The following is a 25524-nucleotide window of genomic DNA, read 5'->3' as shown; positions in this document are numbered from 1 at the left end:
CTGTCCCCATCTTGGCCTCATTTATCTGATCTTTGGTTATCCAGATCTCTGGCTCTTTGATGTGCATGTTCTGTGGTAGCTTAGGTGGAAGGTATCTCAGTGATTTCTCGGTGGACATGGTGGGGCCCGAGACAGCCTGCAGGGACTGCTTACAGAGGACAGTGTTTCGGGCCTGTGGCAGACTTTTCATTTTAGGAACTTCAGACATACACTCAGAGAGCCGCTGTTCCCACGTTGTTGGCAGTAAAAGAATTCTAGCTCATTTATAATTCAGGGGCTGTTCGGCTTGTGATAAGTCTGTAGAAAGGACCTAGGAGTGATTGTGTCACGTGGTGTAGTTTTACTTTGCAATTCATTTTCTTCCCACTTGAACTCTTGAGAATAGAAGCCCATGAATAGCGAATCACCAGGAGGCATGAATAAAACAGTCAATTTTCAGCAAGTGGGTAACTCCAAGTTTAAAGGTCTTAGCTCCCATGGGTATTCAGTGGACATTAGTGCTTTCTGGAGCCTGTGTGATCTTGGATTATAAATATCTGATCTAATTTTTAATTGACTACTTTTCTGAGCCTTTTTGGTTGGTCAGTCTTTTGGGGGCCCTCCTATTCTGGTTTCTCTGGCTGGCGGTGAAAAACAGAAGGAATGTGCACCTGTCTTATCTAGAAACACTGTCAAGTCACAGAGGGCCTGAGGACATATCCTCGTTTACCCCATAGAAAATGGTCATCTGATCAGCCAGGTGACTGGTGTAGTTCATCTTGGCTCTGTCCACAAGTACAGGGCCGACTCTATCCTGTAGATAGGCTCTGTATAAATGGCAACCTCAGGGCTCTGTTGGAGGTGCAGAGAACCTGGCTTATTACCTATTCCAGTCAGTGGCGTCAAAGGCCAAGGAATATTGCACAAAGCTCATGGTTTTCCTAACACAGTTCTTCACGAGGTGAAAACACCTGTAGCTGTGGTGAATGCGGGAGTGGAATTACTACCTAAAGCCTGGTTGTTCCTTTGTGGGACAGTCATCTAACAAGCTCAGATTGGCAAAGTATCAAGAAGGAAATCGGCATCCATTTTATTTTATTTGTTTATTTTTTAACCATTTTTAAAAATTAAAGTATAGTTAACTGACAATGTTGTATTAGTTTCAGGTGTACAGCAAAGTGACTCAGTTGTACATATACATATATCTATTCTTTTTTCAGATTCTTTCCCCATATAGGTTATTACAGAATGTTGAGTATAGTTCCCTGTGCTATACAGTAGTTCCTTGCTGTTTATCTATTTTATATGTAGTAGTGTGTTCATGTTACTCCCAAATTCCTAATTTATCCCTCCCTCCCTTTCCCCTTTGGTAACAGTAAGTTTGTTTTCTATGTCTGTGAGTCTATTTCTGTTTTGTAAATAAGTTCATTTACATCATTTTTTTAGATTCCATATGTAAGTCATATTATACGATATTTGTCTTTCTCTGACTTACTCGCCGTCAATTTTAGGTGGAGTATCCATTAATTAACTTTTGGGTCTGTACTTTAGGGAGTTTACGCTTTTATAAATTTCGGAAACTATATCTTGGGTTTAGTAAGACTATCATATCCATAGATGAAGTATCTTCTACTGTCCCTTATTAGTTTTAGCCAGTTGTTAACTTCTGTCTCTTTGAACATGGAAAATATACTGGTTACAAAAATCATGGGAGGAGAATTTCAATCCAGTTACAGCAGTAAAAATATAATTTATAATTATGAATTTAGGACTGTTATGACATTAGTGAGTTCCCTGCATTCACTGTCTTGACGGGCCACATAATATATGTTCATATTTTTCAACTTATCTCAGAACTGTAGTTGTGAGCTACAGTTTTGTTGTTTTATTTGAATTAATTTTTATCCGCTTCAAATGTTGACAGTATTGACATATATTCACACTTTCTCCTTAGAGTCTATCGTCTGCCATGGCAAGATCTGAAGAGTTTTGTGAATTGCTTAGATTATACGAAATCAAGAACCCCAAATGGAATCTAGTTCTTAATGTTTCATTAAACTACTTATGTCATTCTACTTGATGAGATAGTTAAATAAAAAATTTAGACCAGTGAGGAATGAGAAAGTTCAAGTGAGGTCAGAAGAGAGCTGTAAAGGAGTGTTGCTTGGCTGTCTGTGTGTTCCCGTTTGTGCTGGGCCAGAGCCCCCACTGCAAAATATATATTGAAAAAAGAAAAACAGAGGCTGTACAATTTAATTTCTTTCATTTTAGATAACAAAGTAGGAATCCATTTTGGAAGCTGGTGTATTTTCTTTTCCATACATGGAAAAAAGGAGAACCCTTGGAGAATTTTGCTAGATTCTCTTAGCAAAACTGTGCAAACTGCAGAAAACATGTAAATGTAAAAACTATAGGTATAAACATACGCTTTATACACATTTTTTTTTGTGCAAAAGAAGAGCCTGGGCCTTCCAAAGATTTTTACTTCAGTTTAGCAGTAAGGTCACTGGTGTTGAATAGAAAATTTCCAGAGATATTTACTATTAAAATCTTTGCACGCATTCTTTCTCCTTCTTTCCTTTCCCTCCCTCCCTTACCCACTTCTTTCCTTGCTTCTTTCCGCTTGACACTTTGCTCTGTGTTTTCATTCTCCCCCAGTTTTCTCCTGCCTGCCTTCTGCCGGTCTCTGTGAGGCCCTGTTTTATAACCTCTCTCCCCTTCTTTCTCTGGTTTCATCTTCCAAATTCTTCAGGCTCTGAAATAATCTTGCTGCTCTTGACCTTCGACCTCCAGGCACCTGCTCTGCTTAATTTAGAGTTGAACGTGGAAGGTCTCAGGTGGACAGAATGCTTCCTCTTGGCTCAGGAGAAGAACCTGTCCAGCCAGGACCTGGAGCAGTGGTCTGGCAGCCAGCCAGGAGGAGCTGGCTCATCACAGCTCTCCAGAGCCAGTTTTCAGATTCCCCGAATGTGCCCGTTTTCTTAATTATAACCCAAGACTGCTTCATGGAATCTTTTTTTCTTTCTGGTCAGTTTTGTATGGGCTGCTGGTCTCTTACTGATGACTTTTTTGGGTAAAGGAATATTTTATCGTTTTTTAAATTAGTATTATGAGTGAAAGATGATAATTCTATGCAATTAGTACTTTGCCTTTTTCAAAACTACCTTCTCTCCCCCCTCAGAAGAGCAACTACTTTAGCTGGGGATTTTTTTCTTTTTCTTTTTGATAGGATGTAGTACTCTTTATCCCTCAGTAAACTAGCTGTATCTGGGTAGGTCTCTAAGCCCACATGCTTCGCTCTCTTCCCCTTAAGATTTCCGGGCTTGAAGTCAGCAGTAGTTGTGGATAGAGATGCCGGTGGCCTGGAAATTCTTGCTGGTGACCTCACCTGCAGAGAGACAGTGGGCGTGATGCTGGGATATTGATCTGTCAGGACTTTGTGTCAGGCAGGAAATCCTGTGACGTTCCTGCTCAGGGTTAACCAAATGGGAGCAGCTCTGAACGGTTTCATTCTTCTGTCCAGTCTCCTACCTTATTAAAATGTTTGAAGAAGCCTTTTTAGCCATGAGTTCTTGCTGACAGGCTGACCCAGGGTCAGGATTGTGGGTAAGGCATTACAACATGCCGTGATATGGGTGGATGAAAACAAACATATGGAGACTTGGTACAGACCTGGCATTAGAAGGGGTTGTAATGATGATCATCCAACCTTAGAAATGGGGTGCCTCTCATAGAAAGCTGGGAGTTCCTATCCCTGATGATATCTGATTAAGAGTGGGAGCCCTGAAGTTGACAGGCCTGGATGGGGATCCTGGCCTTGCTACCTATTAGCTGTGTGATCTGGGATCCTAAGCCTTAGTTGTTATTCCCATCTGTTAAATGGGCATAAAACTAGTATTGGCTTTTTAGAATTTTTATGAGGATTCAGTGGGAATGGGATATAAAATACACAGCATATTTCCTGGTGCTCAGTAAATGATTGCTGATTTTACTATTGATTTAGGACTCTGTCTACTCTACTGCACTGCTTTCTAACCTTTTCCAACAATCAGATTAAAGGCAGTAACATGTAGTTGTTTATTACCCTGACCCCACAATGTAGAGAACTGTGTGCCAGCGGTCTTCACACTGGGATATGCATCACACCCCAGGGCATTCAGCAAGATGATGTGAGGTGGGCAGGAATAGTTTTAAGGGGACCATTTTCCAGATTCTCAACTTGTAGGTATTCTTTTTTCTAAAGCTGAGACTGTATCTGCAGTTAAAGTGTTACACCAGGTTTTTTATTTTTTTCCAACTTCCACTTTCACAGTTACCCCTTTTGCCATTTTTCTAAAGAAAGCCATCTCTCTCAGCCGTATCAAATCTTACTTTGGTGCCCTGTCTCAACGTGTTAAATCACAGGCACAAGATAAAATGGGGTCAATTTGAAATACTGGTTTCAGCAAAGCCTCCTTTAATTAAGCCACCGTCTCACTCAGAGTTGCACTGTCAGTAAAATTTTACTTTTAGGGCTAATGCGTTGAAATTAGAAGTAATTGTGTCATTTTGATTATAGATTAGTAATCCTATTTGTAGTGATTGTACAATACAGAAGAGTCTTTATGCTTAAAGCTTATTGGTCACAGGAAATTTTAGAAAATTAAATGTAAAAACCTATTTTGTGTTAAAGTATGCTAGGGTGACTAATAAGACACCCTGACATATAGAATTATACTAGGAATCTTAGGGGGGTGGGATTGACATCTAAATGAGATTTCAAGGAGAAAGAAGAATAATGTAAAATCTTCAACTGTTAAGAAAAGCTTATTTATTTTTGAATGAATGATGTTATGCAATAGGTATTTAGTCATCATGGTTTTTATATTTCATTGGATACATTTAAAATAACACACGGTTAAAATGTCTAAATTTACAATTAGCAGCAAAATATATCTTTTTTTTTTTTTTTTTGCGGTACGCGGGTCTCTCACTGTTGTGGCCTCTCCCGTTCCGGAGCACAGGCTCCGGACGCGCAGGCTCAGTGGCCATGGCTCACGGGCCCAGCTGCTCCGCGGCATGTGGGATCTTCCCGGACCAGGGCATGAACCCGTGTCCCCTGCATCGGCAGGCGGACCCTCAACCACTGCGCCACCAGGGAAGCCCCAAAATATATCTTTAAAATTCTTTAAGTTTAGGATGAAAATCTGAGATGCCAACTTAAAAATGGGTCTAAGGGAACATGGTTTTTACGGGTTTTTTTGAGAAGTATGGTAGCCAAACGTTTGAAGACCTTTGTTATTTTTTATTGCTATTAATTTTTCACACAAGGGGAGGGCACTGTCTTCCTGCTCTTCTTCCTGTGAAGGGCAGGATTTAATTGGTCGGTATTTTGCATAGGCCTTACCTTTTGCTAATTAAACTTTAACTGAAAAACATGAATATCTTTCATGTGCCAGACTCAGTGCCGGGTATATCAGAAGAGACTCCAGGTCCTGCCTTCATGGAGTTCATAGTTCAGCCTCTACTCTTTGGGTTAGAGACTGAATTTTGATAGGAACTACAGCAGTCAGGTAAAAATGTGTGGCAGTTGAGTCAGGAACCGCAGGGATTCAACTAGGGATACAACTGTATTACTGCAAGTATGGTACTTGCAGAAGAAGAATGGTAGCATTCTTGGTTCTTGTAGGTACTGTGGCTTCTCCAAAGACTATCAGGTTAATATCCTTATTTGTCAAAATTAAATATGCCTGAAAGACTGCTGAAATTGGGCCAAGGGGACTGTGTTTTCCTCGTTTGATTGGGTTTTTATAAAGAGCATTGCTGTTCCACTGAATCTTTCTTTGTGAAAAAATAGTGTTAAAATTACTCTTTCAATGAAATAAGGACACCATATTACTGACCAGGGTTCTGGGCAGTAAACTCTTAGAGTGGCGGCTTCATTTTCTTTATTATCAGGAATTTCTTCACTTATGAATCAGAAGATTAATTTCATAAGTATTTTAGGAATAGCCAGAACTAAGAGTAGCACAGATTAACTCAACCTGATAGGATAGTGTTCTAGACACTTTTCATTTCTTTAGTGTTGAGCTATGCTAATTTATCAGTGTAATTAAATGTCATCTGAGGGGTGTGAGACTCAAAATTAGTATGTACTGAATTCAACATTTCGCGTAATTTCTCTTAATTCATTTTTGAAGGGCATAGGGTTCTGTCTTACATAATAAAGAAGTTGTTTAAGTAAATGCGCTCAACTTTATTTTGCTTTTCCCCCTAGGTGAAAAGAAATGGATTGTCTCAGACAGTTAGCCAGGAAGAAAGAAAGAGACAAGAGGTATGTTTTCCACCAAGCAGATGCTTTAGGGTTCCAAGGGGTGCCTGTTACGTTCAGCATTTTCCTTTGACGATGTATCCATTTTGTTGTTTTTTTTTTACAAAAGGAGTATGTGATCATTGTCAAATAAAACTACACATAAGCCCCCATAAAAGAAAATTTAAAATATACCAATGTCATTTTAACTTAACAAAGCACCTAGTCTGCGTGTATTTACACTGGAAGAAATACGTTGAAAAATGAAACAGACATTACTTAGATCCTGGAACTGAAAAAGGGTGTTAGTGGAAAAACTGGTGAAATCTGAATAAAGTGTGAATATTTGTCTGCAGACAAAATGTAATGTACCCTGGATAGGGAAAGCCAGGTGAAGGAAATATAGGAACTCTGAACCCTCTTTGCAAGATTTCTATAAATCTAAAATTATACCCAAATAAAAGTTTACCTAATAAAAAGTAAAACATAATAAGAGGGTTTCATAACTTGAAGTTTAATAAATGCAGTTTAAGAAAATTGCTCACTGTAATAATATTGCGAAGTTGTCAAAGTACTTTCCTTCTGTTTTATGCATGTGAGTATGGAGATACAGAAGCTTAGGCATATACATGCATGTAAATCAATTCCACAGAGGACGTGAGATACCTTTTTCTTATTTCATTGGCCTGAAATAACACAAAAATATAAGGATGCTTTGTAGTGCCATTTTTTTAACTTTAAAAAAACAAAATAGTATATAACATTGGTGTATACGTCTCTGAGAATTAAAAATGTATTACATTTATAATTTTTTTCTTATTTTTATTTATAAAGAAACTAAGACTTTCACTAAAATAGAAGTCCTACATTCTCCTCCTCTGTCTCATTCCCTTCCTGTCCTCCCCAGAGGCAACTATAATTATGAATCGATGTGTATCCATCCAATCACGTATTAGGTATATTTATGTACATATACTTGTGTGTATCTGTTAAGATGTAGATAAGTGGTATGATTCTGAACGTGTTTTGGTTGGTTGCTTTTTACATTCAACATTGTTTTTGAGATTTATCCATGTTAAGGCATGTTAATCTAGATCATTTATTCAAACTACTGAATAGTATTCCATTCTCTAAATACTACTTTAAAAAAAAATCTGTTCTCCTAGTGAGGGACAACAGGCAGTACTTCTTTTCTTTATGGTTAACATTGTGGCATAAACAATATTTCTCTCTGTTTGTGGACAAATTCAAGAGCTTCTCCAGGGTCCTAGTCCCATTTGAATATTTCTTTTCTTTTAAACCTATTCTGTTTCCCTTATATTTTGAAAATATTTATTTAGATTTGTGATTTAAAAAAGTAATGACTGGGAATTCCCTGGCAGTCCAGAGGTTAGGACTCTGGGCAAGGGCCCAGGTTCAATCCCTGGTAATGACAGCAAATCTAACTATGATTTCTTTCTATTCCTGTACAGATATTTTAACAGGTCTAATGTGATTTGCTTTTAAGTAGTTGATGACCCAATTGCATGTTTGAAGTTATTACATTAAACTTATTGTATTAAACTACCACTTAGTCATCTTTTCCTGTGATCTACTTTGTATAGTTTATCATATCTTTTTGTTTGAATCTTCACATTTTGGATTTGATTACAAAAGTCTCTGCTTTTGAAAATATTTTTTAGTCATTCCAAGGCACTATATCCATCAACAACCTGAAATCCATTATTTTTGGTCAGGATGGGTGAATTTTCTTTAGGTTGCATTACATTTCCTGATGATAATTGTATTGATTGAATAGAATCACACGAGATACAGGTTGAATGAGACTCTTAATGTTCTTACTCTTTACTCATTAGATGATTATATCACTTAAGTCCCTGGAGTGCAACTGAGGTTAGACCAGTATGACTTCTCTAAAAGCTTATGGATGCTAAGAAGAGAGGTGAACCCCGAGACTAGCACCACTAACCTGACTTAAAGAATTATGGCTCACCTACCGGCAGCGGGGTGTCCACCTGCCTGTGCCTAACTGCTCCCACCTGGCCTCAGCTGGAGCACAGGGTCTCACGGGGAGAATCTTCTGTGCCCTTTGGGCCAAGCACTGAGGCGAAGAACCCTGGAGGTCAAGGGGGTTGATGGCAGTGTTACTAGGGTAGGTCTCCAGGAAGGATGGGAACCTCAAGCCTGCAAGGATGTTCACTACCCCTCCCTGAGGAGGAATTCTCCCTGCCTGGCCATTCTTGGAGAATCTGATTTTGTTAAGGTGCTAGATGAGTTCCTTACACAGGGCGCTGGTGTCTCTCCACGTATATGGGTTGGCTTTTGATAATTAATGAACGCTTATCAGGTAAACCACTGTGTGCCTGACACCAAGAGTTTCTGCCGAGGGTCCTTCGCTCCTTCTTGAGACACTGATGAGAGCAGAGAGGGTGGCTTGTTGGACGGAATTACTTTCAGTTGTATGAGTTTATATAAAAGAATTCCTGTGGCTGATAAGAACCTTTTGAGGGTAGGTCCAATCATGCTTTTTAATGAACCCAGAATATTTGTTCTTATTAACCACAAATTAGTTGGATTAAAACATAGGGAGAGAAAGGAGGACCCACAAGGGAGGGAAGAAATGTATTTGTGAGAAATTTTCTCTGAATCCCAAGTGAGGTCCATAAATCTTCACTGTCCCAGAGCAGCATGCTTTGAAATCAGGGCTGGAGGAGATGACCCCAAAGGTTAATTAATGTCACACTGAGATTTTACGACATGCCCTAGCTTCCTCCCAGAGATTCTGCCCCCTGGCAAAGTGTGACCTCAGGATGCAGTCTCAAGTCATCCAAATGCTTTCATTTTTTCCTAGTTACACTCTAGGCAGTGACTCTATTTCTCAAAATTTGGGTATATGTGCCTTATATAAAGACAGTAGTTTGGTAATGTAGTTTTTAATACTTATCTTTTTGTATTTTTTAAGATATTATGTTATTCTTATAGCAGAATTATGAGAGCTAGGTTTAATTCTTTAATTGAAGGAATGAATAACACATTTCTTCTTCCTTCTATCAGGCTATCTTTGAAGTTATATCCTCTGAACATTCATATTTACTCAGCTTGGAGATCTTGATACGAATGTTTAAAAATTCTAAAGCACTGAGTGATACGATGACCAAAACAGAGAGTCACCATCTTTTCTCCAATATTACAGATGTCTGTGAGGCAAGCAAAAAGTAAGTTCACTTTCGTTTGCCTTTGGTCATGCCAAGACATTACTTGTTAACAAACAGCTGCCTTATGTCAAAAGGAAGACATTTAGAGGTGTGAAGTCTCTCATTTGTTCAATTGGCTTTTATCTTTATTCCTTGAAATAAATTTTAAGATGTGTTTCAAGGTGTTGATGTATAGACAGATGCTAAGTGTGTAATTAATTGTCACAGAAGACAGTTATATCTAAGGTCTCTATATTCCTTCTCTTTCTCCCTATTTCTCCTTTTTCCCTTTTATTTTTCCTTTTTAATTATTGCCAATAATATAACAACATTAGTTGGAAGGAAACAAGGTAACTCACTATCAAACCATTCAAATACAGACATTATTTCTGTTTACATTTTCATAATAGTCTTGTCCTTGTTAAGATATGTATATATTATTTTTAAAATGCAGTCATAGTGAGCATAACGATTTTTACAGATTTTCCCTATTTCACTTTCCATAAGCATTATTAGAAGAGTTTCCATTATTTTTTTTTTTTCGGTACGTGGGCCTCTCACTGTTGTGGCCTCTCCCGTTGCGGAGCACAGGCTCCGGACGCGCGCGCTCAGCAGCCATGGCTCACGGGCCCAGCCGCTCCGCGGCATGTGGGATCTTCTCAGACCGGGGCACGAACCCGTGCCCCCTGCATCAGCAGGCGGACCCTCAACCACTGCGCCACCAGGGAAGCCCTCCATTATGATTCTTAATGAGTGCAGGAAGCTCAGTTTGTACACCAGTGGTGAGCTCTTCTATCCTTCCGAGGGAACTACACAGCCTGTACTGGAGCCATGTGCCAGCAGTGTTGAGCCACCCGAGGTGCTATTTTGGTAGATCAAAATGGACTGAATATTGGCAGTTTTGTATGGTTGGGTCAAAGGTAGGTTTACTGTACAACTCATAGCTTAAGCTTCAAGGCTCCTCATTTGCAAGGGCACCTTTTAAATATTTGCTTTTGTGCCTAAGTTTTTTCTTAGAGGGCCTCCAAATTGTACAGGCTTCAGGGCCCACAAAAAACAGGATCTGTCCCTGGGGTGAGTACCCCTTGTGAATCTGGACGTTGTTCATTTGTCACTTTAGGGAAAATCCAAGTAGGCAGTGACGGTAACACGTTTGTATCCCTGGCTCCATCGCTGTGTGCAGGTAGATTTTCCTTTTGAACTGCAAGATTGAACATCTGTGCTGAACAGGTTAGCATGTGAGTTGGGGCCACTGCAGAGATGCAATTTGTGGTCAGATCAGCGAGCTCTCCCAATATTTTATGGTAGTGACACAACTTCAGAAGTCAGATTCTGCCACAAGAAAAGATCTTGACGATCCTATTGCTGGCGTGGATACTTACAAATATGTGTCCAGAGGACCTGCTGGGCCTTAGAGAACAGGGGCCTGTGGTGTGCAGGTGGTGACACACACTGCAGCTTGGAAGTCTTTTTTCAGAAGCTGGGTCATTGCTTGTGTTCAGCCTATTGGGTTTTTTTTGGTACCAGTCTTGCCCATTTTGGTAAGAGAAATGAAAAATCTCCTTTCTCCCGTTAGTGAAGGGGGCAGAGCAAGAGCCTTAGATGGTGTGTCCCTGTTCAACAGGTATTCAGATTTCAAAATGAGTCTGTTTCATTTTAACTTGTACTTTGGTTTAACTACGAAAATAAATCTCCATGTTAGGTATATCGCTATAAAGAATTATTTCTGTTTTGATAACCATAAAATGTAGGTTATGATTTTGATTAGAATATGTTTCCTGAAAACCATGGTGGCATGTTTTTCACTCCTCTCTGGAATTGTTCTTTGAATCGTGTGGCCATCAGTCCACTTCTCATAGCGTATAAATGACTCTAGAGAAAGCTATTAGTTCTGACTGTTGAGTAGCAGCAGTTCTTGAACAGAGTATGTTTTGGGTCCTAAGAGTCTTTGGGCCTCGGCAGCACTGCTCGTGTACCAGGCATGCTTCAGAAGGAGCCTGGGCCCCAGCAATCACATCTTGTCTTGGTAGTTGGTTAACCTTGAGAAGGTTGCTAAACCTCTCCAACTCATTTCTTAGATATAAAATGGGGATAAAAACCATAATTGGTTAACCCTGAAATAAGTCATTTTATTTAAATTATAGATGAAAATTTTATTATTTTAATTTCACTCATTTACAAAATATAAATCTCATGATTTTATTTAAATGTTTTCATTTCTGTAGTAACTTAAAATAAGAGGCTATTCTGGACATTTTTTCCATTTTTCATTTTTAAAACAAAACTCAAACTTCTCGGCCTGCATTAAATGATAAAGAAAGAAATATCTTTATCCTTTACATTTTTTGTTTTGTTTTTATTTAAAATACAGTGTTTTAATTTGGAGAGATGCCTATGTAATATTTGATCTCTGTTATATTCCAACTAAGAATGATCAGCTTCTGCATGGTAATCCTGTGTCTGTATCATAATAACTTACATTACAAAAGTTTATTGAAGTTTGAAATACTCATTTCAGATACAGCCTTTTTAAAATTCAAAGTTCTCAGAAGATTTACGAAACCTATTTCATTATGTAAAGCCTGCTTGTTGAATTTCCAGCATTTGGGCTCCAAGAGTGACTGACTCTCAAGTGGTAATGCCTTCATGTGCTACCCATGAAAGAGTTTCCAGTCTTAAGAAATCATAAAATTTTCATTTTTTTCTTGAATAAACAAACGATCAGTGTCTGAATTAAGTATTGACTAAGTGGGGCATTGTTAAGTGTGTTATAATCAAGACTATGTTCATTGCTTTACTTTTACCTGATGAAAAATTGCAGCTATAGGTGGCGGGATATTCAGTGGAGGCTGAGCTCACAACATGCTCAGCATTTGACTTAACGATGTGATGTCTGGTCCTCTTTACAGTGGCTCAGGTTCTTCACTGTTTTCCAGTAAATGTCGCCAAGAAGCCCTTATGTGTAAGAGGATGCTATATGAAAACGAACAGGCAGGGACAAGGTCATTCTGATTCTGGGTGTGTGCATTTATCAGTGGATGTTCCTACTGAATTCTTTCCTGCTTTATAAAGAATTGTTCATTTCAGTCAACACTTGTGGAGCCTCCTATTCTGCCAGATGCCTGGATTCTGGAGCATTTCAGCTGGTGGCATCTGCCCTGTGGCTCTTGGTCCTCAGGGGCCAGTGGCGGCCAATGGAACATCCCCAGTGTGTGTGCAGAGGCATCCTGGGGCAGGGCACTTACTCGAAATGGGCAGGTTTGGGTCATGCTGGAGGTTATGGGCCTAGGGCCCCTGGTGAGAATCACAGGTCAGGATGAGAGAAGATGGTAATGGCCTTTGTGTGTCTGCTGAGGAGTTTTTACTGTTTACTGAAGGCTGGGTGGACACAATGGGCAATTAAGTAGGGGACTGACGTGGTGGTCTGGGAGATGACAGTAGAATGGTGTTTGCATAAGAGAGGAGGTGAAGATGGTGAAAGGTTTGGGGCCATTGCAGTAACACAGCCAGAGATGATGGGAATCCTATAGGAGTCCTAAGAGGAAGGACTTGAAGGATATTTAGAACCTGCAATCCTGAGGACTTGGCAAGAGAGAGGGAGGAGTTTTGTTTACCTCCCAGTGTCTGCCTGGTTGACTGTGGATGGTGGTTGTATTATCCAGGGTGTAAGAGAAACAGGTTGGGGCTTAATGAGGGAGATAAGGAATTCAATTGGGGCAAGTTTGAAATGACTGTGGAGCATGAGGGGAAGGTGTCTAGTTGAAAGGAGAAAAAGATTAGAATTCCAGAAAAATCTTGACTTGAATGTAGATTTGAGTCATGTACGTTCTTGGCACAGTGGGTTTAAGTGAGATACTAGAGCTTGTAGTGATGGTTTTTAAGTGGTGGTGGTGGAACTGGTGGTGGTTGTGTTTGCCTCCTGGGGGCATTTGGAATGTGTTTTCGGTTGCCCCAGTGACCTGGAGACTATTGGCATTAGTAGGTGGGGGCCAGATGTCCTACAAGTGGTAGAACTGCCCTAGACAAGCATGAATTGTCCCACCCACATGCCCGTTGTGTCCTCCTTGAGATGCACAGATAGAGCAAAAAGAAAAAGAAAACCAAGGTCAGAATTTTGGCACAGAAACATTTAAGGAGACTACATCGGGGGCGTGGGGGACAAAATTGAAGCAAATAGGGTAAGAATTACTGCCAGGACCTTTCTCAGGCCCCTTGGCTGTGGAAGGTTTGTCCCTGTCTTTAATGCCTTCCTGTCACCCCCTGTGTCAGTGCCATGGGCAAGGCAGCTTTGTAATCTTCTTTAAAGGCATATGCGGGGAGGCAGCTGGAACCCTACTGGTTCTGTATTTGACCCCTCCTACAAAGAGTGCGGCCTTTTCTTTTTCTTGGGATGATTAGAACTAAATCCTCCTAAGTTCAGGCAGTCCCAGTATGCCTTTGACCTCCCAGCTCTAGACCTACTTCCTTCTACCTTTGACTGTTTTAACTTCCCTCTGACTCAAATGCATGAAATCTCCCTGGATTCATGGTCTCTCTGTCTTTTAAGGCCAAAAGATGTCCTGAAAACCTAATCATCCCATGAAAAAAAAGGGAGTATTAGATATCTTTTGTTTAGAAATGAATAGGCTTAATTCATAAATAAACACCACACATTGTATATGCTTTGCCTATTTACATATATCCTTCGATTATTTGTTTTGTTCTGCTTTCACATATGTGTTCATTTAGAATAATTTATAGATAGTTGCCATATTAATAGAAAAAGACCTACAAGTATGATTAATTTTCATGAATTAGCAACAGAATATGATCTTATTCAGTAATTCCACTTGTTTTTAAATTTAAGATCTATTGATGGTAAAAGACATACTATGGAAAGGAGATTGCCTTTTGTATAAGACTGAATATTAATCCCACAGCTGTGTTTAGAAACATTAAGGTCTAAGTAAGGTCTTTTGTATTAAAGTGTTTCCTGCAAAATGAAAACTACATGAACCTCTGTTTTGATGTTTTATAAAATGATGTTTTTAATCTTTTTTTTTTACATCTTTATTGGAGTATAATTGCTTTACAATAGTGTGTTAGTTTCTGCTTTATAGCAAAGTGAATCAGTTATACATATACATATGTTCCCATATCTCTTCCCTCTTGCGTCTCCCTCCCTCCCACCCTCCCTATCCCACCCCTCCAGGCAGTCACAAAGCACCAAGCTGATCTCCCTGTGCTATGCGGCTGCTTCCCACTAGCTATCTACCTTACGTTTGGTAGTGTATATATGTCCATGCCTCTGTCTCGCTTTGTCACAGCTTACCCTTCCCGCTCCCCATATCCTCAAGTCCATTCTCTAGTAGGTCTGTGTCTTTATTCCCATCTTACCCCTAGGTTCTTCATGACATATTTTTTTCTTAAATTCCATATATATGTGTTAGCATACGGTATTTGTCTTTCTCTTTCTGACTTACTTCACTCTGTATGACACACTCTAGGTCTATCCACCTCATTACAAATAGCTCAATTTCGTTTCTTTTTATGGCTGAGTAATATTCCATTGTATATATGTGCCACATCTTCTTTATCCATTCATCCGATGATGGACACTTAGGTTATTTCCACCTACGGGCTATTGTAAACAGAGCTGCAAAGAACATTTTGGTACATGACTCTTTTTGAATTATGGTTTTCTCAGGGTATATTCCCAGTAGTGGGATTGCTGGGTCATATGGTAGTTCTATTTGTAGTTTTCTAAGGAACCTCCATACTGCTCTCCATAGTGGCTGTACCAATTCACATTCCCACCAGGAGTGCAAGAGTGTTCCCTTTTCTCCACACCCTCTCCAGCATTTATTGTTTGTAGATTTTTTGATTATGGCCATTCTGACTGGTGTGAGATGATATCTCATTGTAGTTTTGATTTGCATTTCTCTAATGATTAATGATGTTGAGCATTCTTTCATGTGTTTGTTGGCAGTCTGTATATCTTCTTTGGAGAAATGTCTGTTTAGGTCTTCTGCCCATTTTGGGATTGGGTTGTTTGTTTTTTTGTTATTGAGCCGCATGAGCTGCTTATAAATTTTGGAGATTAATCCTTTGTCAGTTGCTTCATTTGCAAATATTTTCTCCCATTCTGAGGGTTGTGTTTTGGTCTTGTTTATGGTTTCCTTTGCTTTGCAAAAGCTTTGAAGTTTCATTAGGTCCCATTTGTTTATTTTTATTTCCATTTCTCTAGGAAGTGGGTCAAAAAGGATCTTGCTGTGATTTATGTCATAGAGTGCTCTGCCTATGTTTTCCTCTAAGAGTTTGATAGTTTCTGGCCTTACATTTAGGTCTTTAATCCATTTTGAGCATATTTTTGTGTATGGTGTTAGGGAGTGATCTAATCTCATACTTTGACATGTACCTGTCCAGTTTTTCCAGCACCACTTATTGAAGAGGCTGTCCTTTCTCCACTGTACATTTCTGTCTCCTTTATCAAAGATAAGGTGACCATATGTGCATGGGTTTGTCTCTGGGCTTTCTATCCTGTTCCATTGATCTAACTTTCTGTTTTTGTGCCAGTACCATACTGTCTTGATTACTGTAGCTTTGTAGTATAGTCTGAAGTCAGGGAGCCTGATTCCTCCAGCTCCGTTTTTCTTTCTCAAGATTGGTTTGGCTATTCGGGGTATTTTGTGCTTCCATACAAGTTGTGAAATTTTTTGTTCTAGTTCTGTGAAAAATGCCAGTGGTAGTTTGATAGGGATTGCATTGAATCTGTAGATTGCTTTGGGTAGTAGAGTCATTTTCACAATGTTGATTCTTCCAATCCAAGAACATGGTATATCTCTCCATCTATTTGTATCATCTTTAATTTCTTTCATCAGTCTTATAATTTTCTGCATACAGGCCTTTTGTTTCCTTAGGTAGGTTTATTCCAAGATATTTTATTCTTTTTGTTGCAGTGGTAAATGGGAGTGTTTTCTTGATTTCACTTTCAGATTTTTCATCATTAGTGTATAGGAATGCCAGAGATTTCTGTGCATTAATTTTATATCCTGCTACTCTACCAAATTCATTGATTAGCTCTAGTAGTTTTCTGGTAGCATCTTTAGGATTCTCTATGTAGAGTATCATGTCATCTGCAAACAGTGACAGCTTTACTTCTTTTCCGATTTGGATTCCTTTTATTTCCTTTTCTTCTCTGATTGTTGTGGCTAAAACTTCCAAAACTATGTTGAATAAGAGTGGTGAGAGTAGGCAACCTCGTCTTGTTCCTGATCTTAGTGGAAATGGTTTCAGTTTTTCACCATTGAGGACCAATGTTGGCTGTGGGTTTGTCATATATGGCCTTTATTATGTTGAGGAAAGTTCCCTCTATGCCTACTTTCTACAGGGTTTTTATCATAAATGGGTGTTGAATTTTGTCAGAAGCTTTTTCTGCATCTATTGAGATGATCATATGGTTTTTCTCCTTCAATTTGTTAATATGGTTTATCACATTGATAGATTTGCGTATATTGAAGAATCCTTGCATTCCTGGAATGAACCCCACTTGATCATGGTGTATGATCCGTTAAATGTGCTGTTGGATTCTGTTTGCTAGTATTTTGTTGAGGATTTTTGCATCTATGTACATCAGTGATATTGGCCTGTAGTTTTCTTTCTTTGTGACATCCTTGTCTGGTTTTGATATCAAGGTGATGGTGGCCTCGTAGAATGAGTTTGGGAGTGTTCCTCCCTCTGCTATATTTTTGAAGAGTTTGCTAAGGATAGGTGTTAGCTCTTCTCTAAATGTTTGATATAATTCGCCTGTGAAGCCATCTGGTCCTGGGCTTTTTTGTTCGTTGGAAGATTTTTAATCACAGTTTCAATTTCAGTGCTTGTGATTGGTCTGTTCATATTTTCTATTTCTTCCTGATTCAGTCTTGGCAGGTTGTGCCTTTCTAAGAATTTGTCCATTTCTTCCAGGTTGTCCATTTTATTGGCATAGAGTTGCTTGTAGTAATCTCTCATGATCTTTTGTATTTCTGCAGTGTCAGTTGTTACTTCTCCTTTTTCATTTCTAATTCTATTGATGTGAGTCTTCTCCCTTTTTTTCTTGATGAGTCTGGCTAATGGTTTATCAATTTTGTTTATCTTCTCAAAGAACCAGCTTTTAGTTTTATTGATCTTTGCTATTGTTTCCTTCATTTCTTTTTCATTTACTTCTGATCTGATCTTTATGATTTCTTTCCTTCTGCTAACTTTGGGATTTTTTTGTTCTTCTTTCTCTAATTGCTTGAGGTGCAAGGTTAGGTTGTTTATTCGAGATGTTTCCTGTTTCTTAAGGTAGGATTGTATTGCTATAAACTTCCCTTTTAGAACTGCTTTTGCTGCATCCCATAGGTATTGGGTTGTTGTGTCTCCATTGTCATTTGTTTCTAGGTATTTTTTGATCTCCTCTTTGATTTCTCCAGTGATCACTTCGTTATTAAGTAGTGTATTGTTTAGCCTCCATGTGTTTGTATTTTTTACAGATCTTTTCCTGTAATTGATATCTAGTCTTATAGCGTTGTGGTCAGAAAAGATACTTGATACAATTCCAGTTTTCTTCAATTTACCAAGGCTTGATTTGTGACCCAAGATATGATCTTTCCTGGAGAATATTCCATGAGCACTTGAGAAGAAGGTGTATTCTGTTGTTTTTGGATGGAATGTCCTATAAATATCAATTAAGTCCATCTTGTTTAATGTATCATTTAAAGCTTGTGTTTCCTTATTTATTTTCATTTTGGATGATCTGTCCATTGCTGCAAGTGAGGTGTTAAAGTCCCCTACTATGAATGTGTTACTGTCGATTTCCCCTTTTATGGCTGTTAGTATTTGCCTTACGTATTGAGATGCTCCTATGTTGGGTGCATAAATATTTACAATTGTTATATCTTCTTCTTGGATTGATCCTTTGATCATTATGTAGTGTCCTTCTTTTTCTCTTCTAATAGTCTTTATTTTAAAGTCTATTTTGTCTGATATTAGAATTGCTACTCCAGCTTTTTTTTGATTTCCATTTGCATGAAAAGTGTTTTTCCATTCCCTCACTTTCAGTCTCTGTGTGTCCCTAGGTCTGTAGTGGGTCTCTTGTAGACAGCATATATACGGGTCTTGTTTTTGTATCCATTCAGCCGGTCTCTGTGTTTTGATTGGAGCATTTAATCCATTTACATTTAATTTAATTATCGATATGTATGTTCCTATTACCATATTCTTAATTGTTTTGGGTTTGTTTTGTAGGTCGTTTCGTTCTCTTGTGTTTCCTGCCTAGAGATAGGTTCCTTTAGCATTTGTTGTAAAGGTGGTTTGGTGGTGCTGAACTCTCTCAGCTTTTGCTTGTCTGTAAAGGGTTTAATTTCTCCAACAAATCTGAATGAGATCCTTGCTGGGTAGAGTAAACCTTGTTGAAGGTTTTTGTCCTTCATCACTTTAAATATGTCCTGCCAGTCCCTTCTGGCTTGCAGAGTTTCTCCTGAAAGATCAGCTGTTAACCTTATGGGGATTCCCTTGTGTGTTATTTGTTGTTTTTCCCTTGCTGCTTTTAATGTTTCCTTTGTATTTAATTTTTGACAGTTTGATTAATATGCGTCTTGGCGTATTTCTCCTTGGATTTATCCTGTATGGGACTCTCTGTGCTTCCTGGACTTGATTAACTATTTCCTTTCCCATATTAGGGAAGTTTGCAAGTATAATCTCTTCAAATATTTTCTCAGTCCCTTTCTTTTTCTCTTCTTCTTCTGGAACCCCTATAATTCGAATGTTGGTGTGTTTAATGTTGTCCCAGAGGTCTCTGAGACTGTCCTCAGTTCTTTTCATTCTTTTTTCTTTATTCTGCTCTGAGTAGTTATTTCCACTATTTTATCTTCCAAGTCACTGATCCGTTCTTCTGCCTCAGTTATTCTGCTACCGATCTCATCTAGAGTATTTTTAATTTCATTTATTATTGTTCATTGTTGCTTGTTTCATTTTTAGTTCTTCTAGGTCCTTGTTAAATGTTTCTTGTATTTTGTCCATTCTATTTGCAAGATTTTGGATCATCTTTACTATCATTATTCTGAATTCGTTTTCAGGTAGACTGCCTATTTCCTCTTCATTTGTTAGGTCTGGTGGGTTTTTATCTTGCTCCTTCATCTGCTGTGTGTATTTCTGTCTTCTCATTTTGCTTATCTTACTGTGTTTGGGGTCTCCTTTTTGCAGGCTGTAGGTTCGTAGTTCCCGTTGTTTTTGGTGTCTGTCCCCAGTGGCTAAGGTTGGTTCAGTGGGTTGTGTAGGCTTCCTGGTGGAGGGGACTAGTGCCTGTGTTTTGGTGGATGAGGCCGGATCTTGTCTTTCTGGTGGGCAGGTCCACGTCTGTTGGTGTGTTTTGGGGTGTCTATGGACTTATTATGATTTTAGGCAGCCTCTCTGCCAGTGGGTGGTGTTGTGTTCCTGTCTTGCTAGTTGTTTGGCATAGGATGTCCATCACTGTAGCTTGCTGGTCATTGAGTGAAGCTGGGTGCTGGTGTTGAGATGGAGATCTCTGGGAGATTTTCGCCATTTATATTATGTGGAGCTGGGAGGTCTCTTGTGGACCAGTGTTCTGAAGTTGGCTCTCCCACCTTAGAGGCACAGCACTGACTCCTGGCTGCAGCACCAAGAGCCTTTCATCCACACGGCTCAGAATAAAAGGGAGAAAAAGTAGAAAGAAAGAATTAGTAGAAGAAAGAAAGAAAGAAAGAAAGGAGGGAAGGAGGGAGGGAGGGAGGAGGGAATGAAGGAGGGAAGGGAGGAAAGAAAGAAAGAAGATAAAGTAAAATAAAGCAAGATAAAATAAAATAAAGTTATTAAAATAAAAAATAATTATTAAGAAAAAAAATTTAAAAAAAAACCAAAAAAACGGACGGATAGAACCCTAGGACAAATGGTGGAAGCAAAACTATACAGACAAAATCTCACACAGAAGCATACACATACACACTCACAAAAAGAGGAATAGGGGAAAAAATCATAAATCTTGCTCTCAAAGTCCACCTCCTCAATTTGGGATGATTCGTTGTCTAAAGGAGGGAAGGAAGGAAAGAAAGAAAGAAAGAAAAAAGATAAAGTAAAATAAAATAAAGTAATTAAAATAAAATATAAGTATTAAGAAAAATTAATTAAAAATCAAACGAACAACAACAAAAAAACGGACAGATAGAACCTTAGGACAAATGATGGAAGCAAAGCTATACAGACAAAATCTCATACAGAAGCATACACATACACACTCACAAATAGAGGAAAAGGGGAAAAAATCATAAATCTTGCTCTGAAAGTCCACCTCCTCAATTTGGGATGATTCGTTGTCTATTCATGTATTCCACAGATGCAGGGCACATCAAGTTGATTGTGGAGCTTTAATCCGCTGCTTCTGAGGCTGCTGGGAGAGATTTCCCTTTCTCTTCCTTGTTCTCACAGCTCCTGGGGCTCAGCTTTGGATTTGGACCCACCTCTGCATGTAGGTCGCCGGAGGGCGTCTGTTCTTCGCTCAGACAGGACGGGGTTGAAGGAGCAGCTGATTCGGGGGCTCTGGCTCACTCAGGCCGGGGGGAGGGAGGGGTACGGATGCGGGGCGAACCTGCGGTGGCAGAGGCCAGCGTGACGTTGCACAGCCTGAGGCGCGCCGTGGGTTCTCCCGGGGAAGTTGTCCCTGCATCCCAGGACCCTGGCAGTGGTGGGCTGCACAGGCACCCGGGTGCCTCTGCAGCCCACCACTGCCAGGGTCCTGGGAGGGGAGATGTGGATAGTGACCTGTGCTTGCACACAGGCTTCTTGGTGGCGACAGCAGTGGCCTTAGCGTCTCATGCCCGCCTCTGGGGTTTGCGCTTTTAGCCGCCTCGCGCCCGTCTCTGGAGCTCCTTTAAGCAGCGCTCTTAATCCCCTCTCCTCGTGCACCAGGAAACAAAGAGGGAAGAAAAAGTCTCTTGCCTCTTCGGCAGGTCCAGACTTTTCCCTGACTCCCTTCCGGCTAGCCGTGGCGCACTAATCCCCTGCAGGCTGTGTTCACGCCACCAACCCCAGCACTCTCCCGGTGCTCCGACCGAAGACCGAGCCTCAGCTCCCAGCCCTGCCTGCCGCGGCGGGTGAGCAGACAAGCCTCTCGGGCTGGTGAGTGCCGGTCGGCCCTGATCCTCTCTGCGGGAATCTCTCCACTTTGCCCTCCGCACCCCTGTTGCTGTGCTCTCCTCCATGGCTCCGAAGCTTACCCCCTCCGCCACCCGCAGTCTCCGCCCACGAAGGGGCTTCCTAGTGTGTGGAAACCTTTCCTCCTTCACAGCTCCCTCCTACTGGTGTAGGTCCCGTCCCTATTCTTTTGTCTCTGTTTATTCTTTTTTCTTTTGCCCTACCCAGGTACGTGGGGAGTTTCTTGCCTTTTGGGAGGTCTGAGGTCTTCTGCCAGCGTTCAGTAGGTGTTCTGTAGGAGTTGTTCCACGTGTAGATGTATTTCTGGTGTATCTGTGGGGAGGAAGGTGATCTCTGCGTCTTACTCTTCTGCCATCTTCCTGGAAGCCTCTATGATAGTTTATTTATGAAGCTTTAAACTGCTAGTGTTGGAGGGTATCCTGCAGAGGTGGGAGGTGGCTGTGGTTCACCGTGGGGAGAAGGACACTGGCAGCAGAAGGTCTCTGTTTTTTATCTTAATTCTGCGTTTTCATTCTAAATATCTAGATTATGCTAACAGTACTTCATTTGCATTTTTTCAATAATGGAATATACTGTTATTTGTGACCTCTGAAAATATGCTGCTAAAGAACTTTGCAAGATGCTTGTTTTTCTTGTTTCCATTACAAAGTTAAAATATTGGTATTTCTTTGGGAAGTAATTTAAAGCTAAAACTATGCTGTCTTCAGTTTCTGCAGAGCAAAATAAAAATATCCATCAATGTGCTTTTGTGTCCTGAGGAACTGAATTTGTTCCCAACATATAATGAGCAGCTAATGCCAAATTCTCCAGTTTCTGCTTTGTGTGGAGGAGTAAGTTACAGTAATAGTAAACAGACAAAATGAGACTTACCCAGAACTTGCTTCTCCAGAAGATTCTTTTCCCTAATTTAATCAGATTATATTAAAATTGAAATATCATGGAACACTGGATACTGTTAATGCATGTTGTAATATTATTTTATAGAATGACTTCATAGTATAAAAAATGACATTTTACTCAAATAATGGCACAACGTATCTGCATAAAGTGTTTTCTCTATTTGGTAATTAAAATTCTCAACTTTAATGCATTGATAGCAAACTTTCAGAAGTTTTGTAATATTAATATTAGCATTTCGTCTTTCCTGACTAGTTCGTAAAGCTAAATTTTAAAAGAAAAACATATTAAATTTAACTAGGCCAGAGAGTATGGAATTCCTTATGTTGTAGAACCTGTTTAATTTTTTCCCTGCAGTAATGGCTGTTGCCATTGTTTCTCATTAGCAAATGTTCTTTGCTTTCACAATATCCAGTGTAAGTTTACCAAGTTTATTTGGTACCAATTACAAAGTTTATTTGGTAACTAAAGCAATTGCCCTATTTCACTTAATGTAACAGAGAAACTTTATTCTTTCTGAAACCAAACTTCTTTAGCTGACGTTTGAAAGACAGTGACATTCAGAAGCTACTCTTATGACATTCTTTGACATTTTCTCTATCCTGAGATGAATAAACAAAGAAGTTCATTTGAAATTCACCTCAAGAACACTACAATAATGTATTTTAGTCTACCTTGTTCAGCTTTTACCAATAACTGGTGTCTGAAGTAATAAAGAAATAAGTTATTTAAGTATCATTTCAAGTAAAGAAAAGACAACAAATGTTTTAATAACAGATGCCGTCCTTTTAGTTAAGACTGAAGGAAAGCAGGGGGGGCATCTGAAATCTTTGTAAAAGTTAGTGGGAGACAGATGACTGGGTAGACACATGCCCTAATATTCATTCCCTTCTGAGATCCCATTAAAAATGATGGGATAGTCAATGCACAAAGGCACAAAAAGCTTTAAAAAATTAAACAAAAACAAGAAAAGAGACATCAGGAACAATATTTTGAAACCGGAGAAACATGAGTACTCTCTAAATATTTCAGGAAGTCTGAGAAAGTTTACCTCTAAATAGTTGGTAGTGAGGAAAGCCAAGAAGGAACCAGATTTAAACCCCAGAACCTCTGGAAGGTGCAGGAATTGATGAAGTTGGGGTAAAGGTGTGACTAAAAACATGAGTTTTTTGAAAGCCGGTTTGAGAAATAGGCAGAGCCCAGACCTTCTCTTCAGCACCGCACAGCTGGAGGACACCCTGCTTCACCCCAGCAGCGGGGCAAAATAGATGAACTCTGGACCAGGAGATCCAGCCCCAAGTGAGGAAGGGACCAACGTACAGCAAACAAGGATATAATGACAGTTGACACCTGAAGGCTTCTGCCCCAGTCTCCTATTGGAACATTGGTAACCAGGCGTATGTGTAACCTTCACCCGATTTTTGTCAAATGGTGACTGGCATTCATTCAAGTTAAGTAACATTTTATAATTTTCAACACTAGTATTTATATTTGAATATGTTATTATTATTAAGTTTTGTAGGAGTACAGCACAAATATATAAAACCTCAAACTTTAATAAATATATCCATTTCAATAACATGTTAGGTAAGTACTTATTAACCCTAAATCTTTTTTTTTTTTAACATTTTTATTGGGGTATAATTGCTTTACAATGGTGTGTTAGTTTCTGCTTTATAACAAAGTGAATCAGCTGTACATATACATATGTTCCCATATCTCTTCCCTCTTGTGTCTCCCTCCCACCCCTCCAGGCGGTCACAAAGCACCGAGCTGGTCTCCCTGTGCTATGCGGCTGCTTCCCACTAGTTCTCTACCTTACTTAACCCTAAATCTTAAGTGTCTGCCTCTGTCTAATGGGGATGATAGTATATCTAACCCCCTAGGCTTGGTATAGAATTAAATGAGATAATACAGGTAGAGGGCTTAGCACAGCACTTGGTAAACTCTCAAATTGCAGTGGTTTTGTTGATATCGTTACTGTCATTTTGATAATCTAAATCTGGTATTCTGAAATATCTCTGGATTTTGTGTTTATTGACTTTGGTGTGTATGTCCTCTAGATTAGCCTCGGCTGGCATTGGTCTAGGACTAGGTTAGAGAACAGGTCTTGTTTTATAAAGACCCTCGCGCTCGTTGGTTTGCATGAGTTTGTATTTAAAGATGACTGTGGCAAGTTTTATGACACTGTAGCGATCGTCTTTATTTTGACTTTGAATGAAGTAAAAAAAAAAAAAAGGATTCTTCCCTAATCATAAAGTGTATTAGTCATGACTTAGTTTAGGACTCAAACCTGTGCTGTTTGCTTCCTCCCAGCCTGGTGTTTGCTTGTGAGTGGTAGATTCCTTCAAAACAGGCCCTGACATGCTCCAGCTGCCAACTGGGCCATTTTCCTGGTTATTTTTTTGCAGACATTTGGGCCATTACATGCTTTTTTGCCTTTTTGCATTGCTTTTGCAGGCTCCAAGAGTCTGTGGATTTTGAGTTGTCACATGGAGATTTAAACTTGGGTAATGATCCTGGTTGGGACAGATGAAAGTGTTACCAAGCTTAGTCATTAACTGTTATCCATCTTAAACTAGAGTAGAAGTTTGTGGAAAAAGAAACAAGGGCTGGGGTTTAGTTGCGGTATTTCATCTGCACTGCATTTGCAGCTGTGGATTTTGAACCATTACATGGATTTTTGACTCTGCCAGTTGTAAGTTAAACAAGCGCAGGACCACACAGTTTTTCTGGCTGATGGGAAAGACTTTAATGTAAACTTTGTGATTTAGCCAAGTTAAATCTAGCACTTGATTTAAGAACAAGGAAGATGGTTGATGAATTAAGTTTCAAAAGCAAGCTCTTTCAAGCTTTCTGATTGCTTGTTTATTGTGAGATGTTGTCTCTGATTGCTATGCATTAATCTTTAGCCTCTGGACATCAATTTTGTGTTTTTCCAGCACTTTTCATATTTCATCTGATTTAATCCTTTAGAGCATCCTGCAGTGTACCATC

The 25524-nt window shown here is 39.5% G+C and overlaps 1 protein-coding gene across 1 annotated transcript in view; it reads left to right on the top strand.

Annotated features, from left to right (window-relative positions):
- ARHGEF26 (Rho guanine nucleotide exchange factor 26) overlaps positions 1-25524 on the top strand; it is a 153894-nt gene that overhangs the window by 29294 nt on the left and 99076 nt on the right. Inside the window, exons 5-6 of the mRNA XM_030844638.2 lie at positions 6236-6292; positions 9323-9483. Coding sequence (XP_030700498.2) covers positions 6236-6292; positions 9323-9483 — 218 coding nt within the window. The remainder of the gene's footprint in view (positions 1-6235; positions 6293-9322; positions 9484-25524) is intronic.

The sequence above is a fragment of the Globicephala melas genome, chromosome 4, assembly GCF_963455315.2.
Source record: "Globicephala melas chromosome 4, mGloMel1.2, whole genome shotgun sequence".
Classification (NCBI taxonomy): domain Eukaryota; kingdom Metazoa; phylum Chordata; class Mammalia; order Artiodactyla; family Delphinidae; genus Globicephala; species Globicephala melas.
This window is presented reverse-complemented; position numbering and strand designations above follow the sequence as displayed.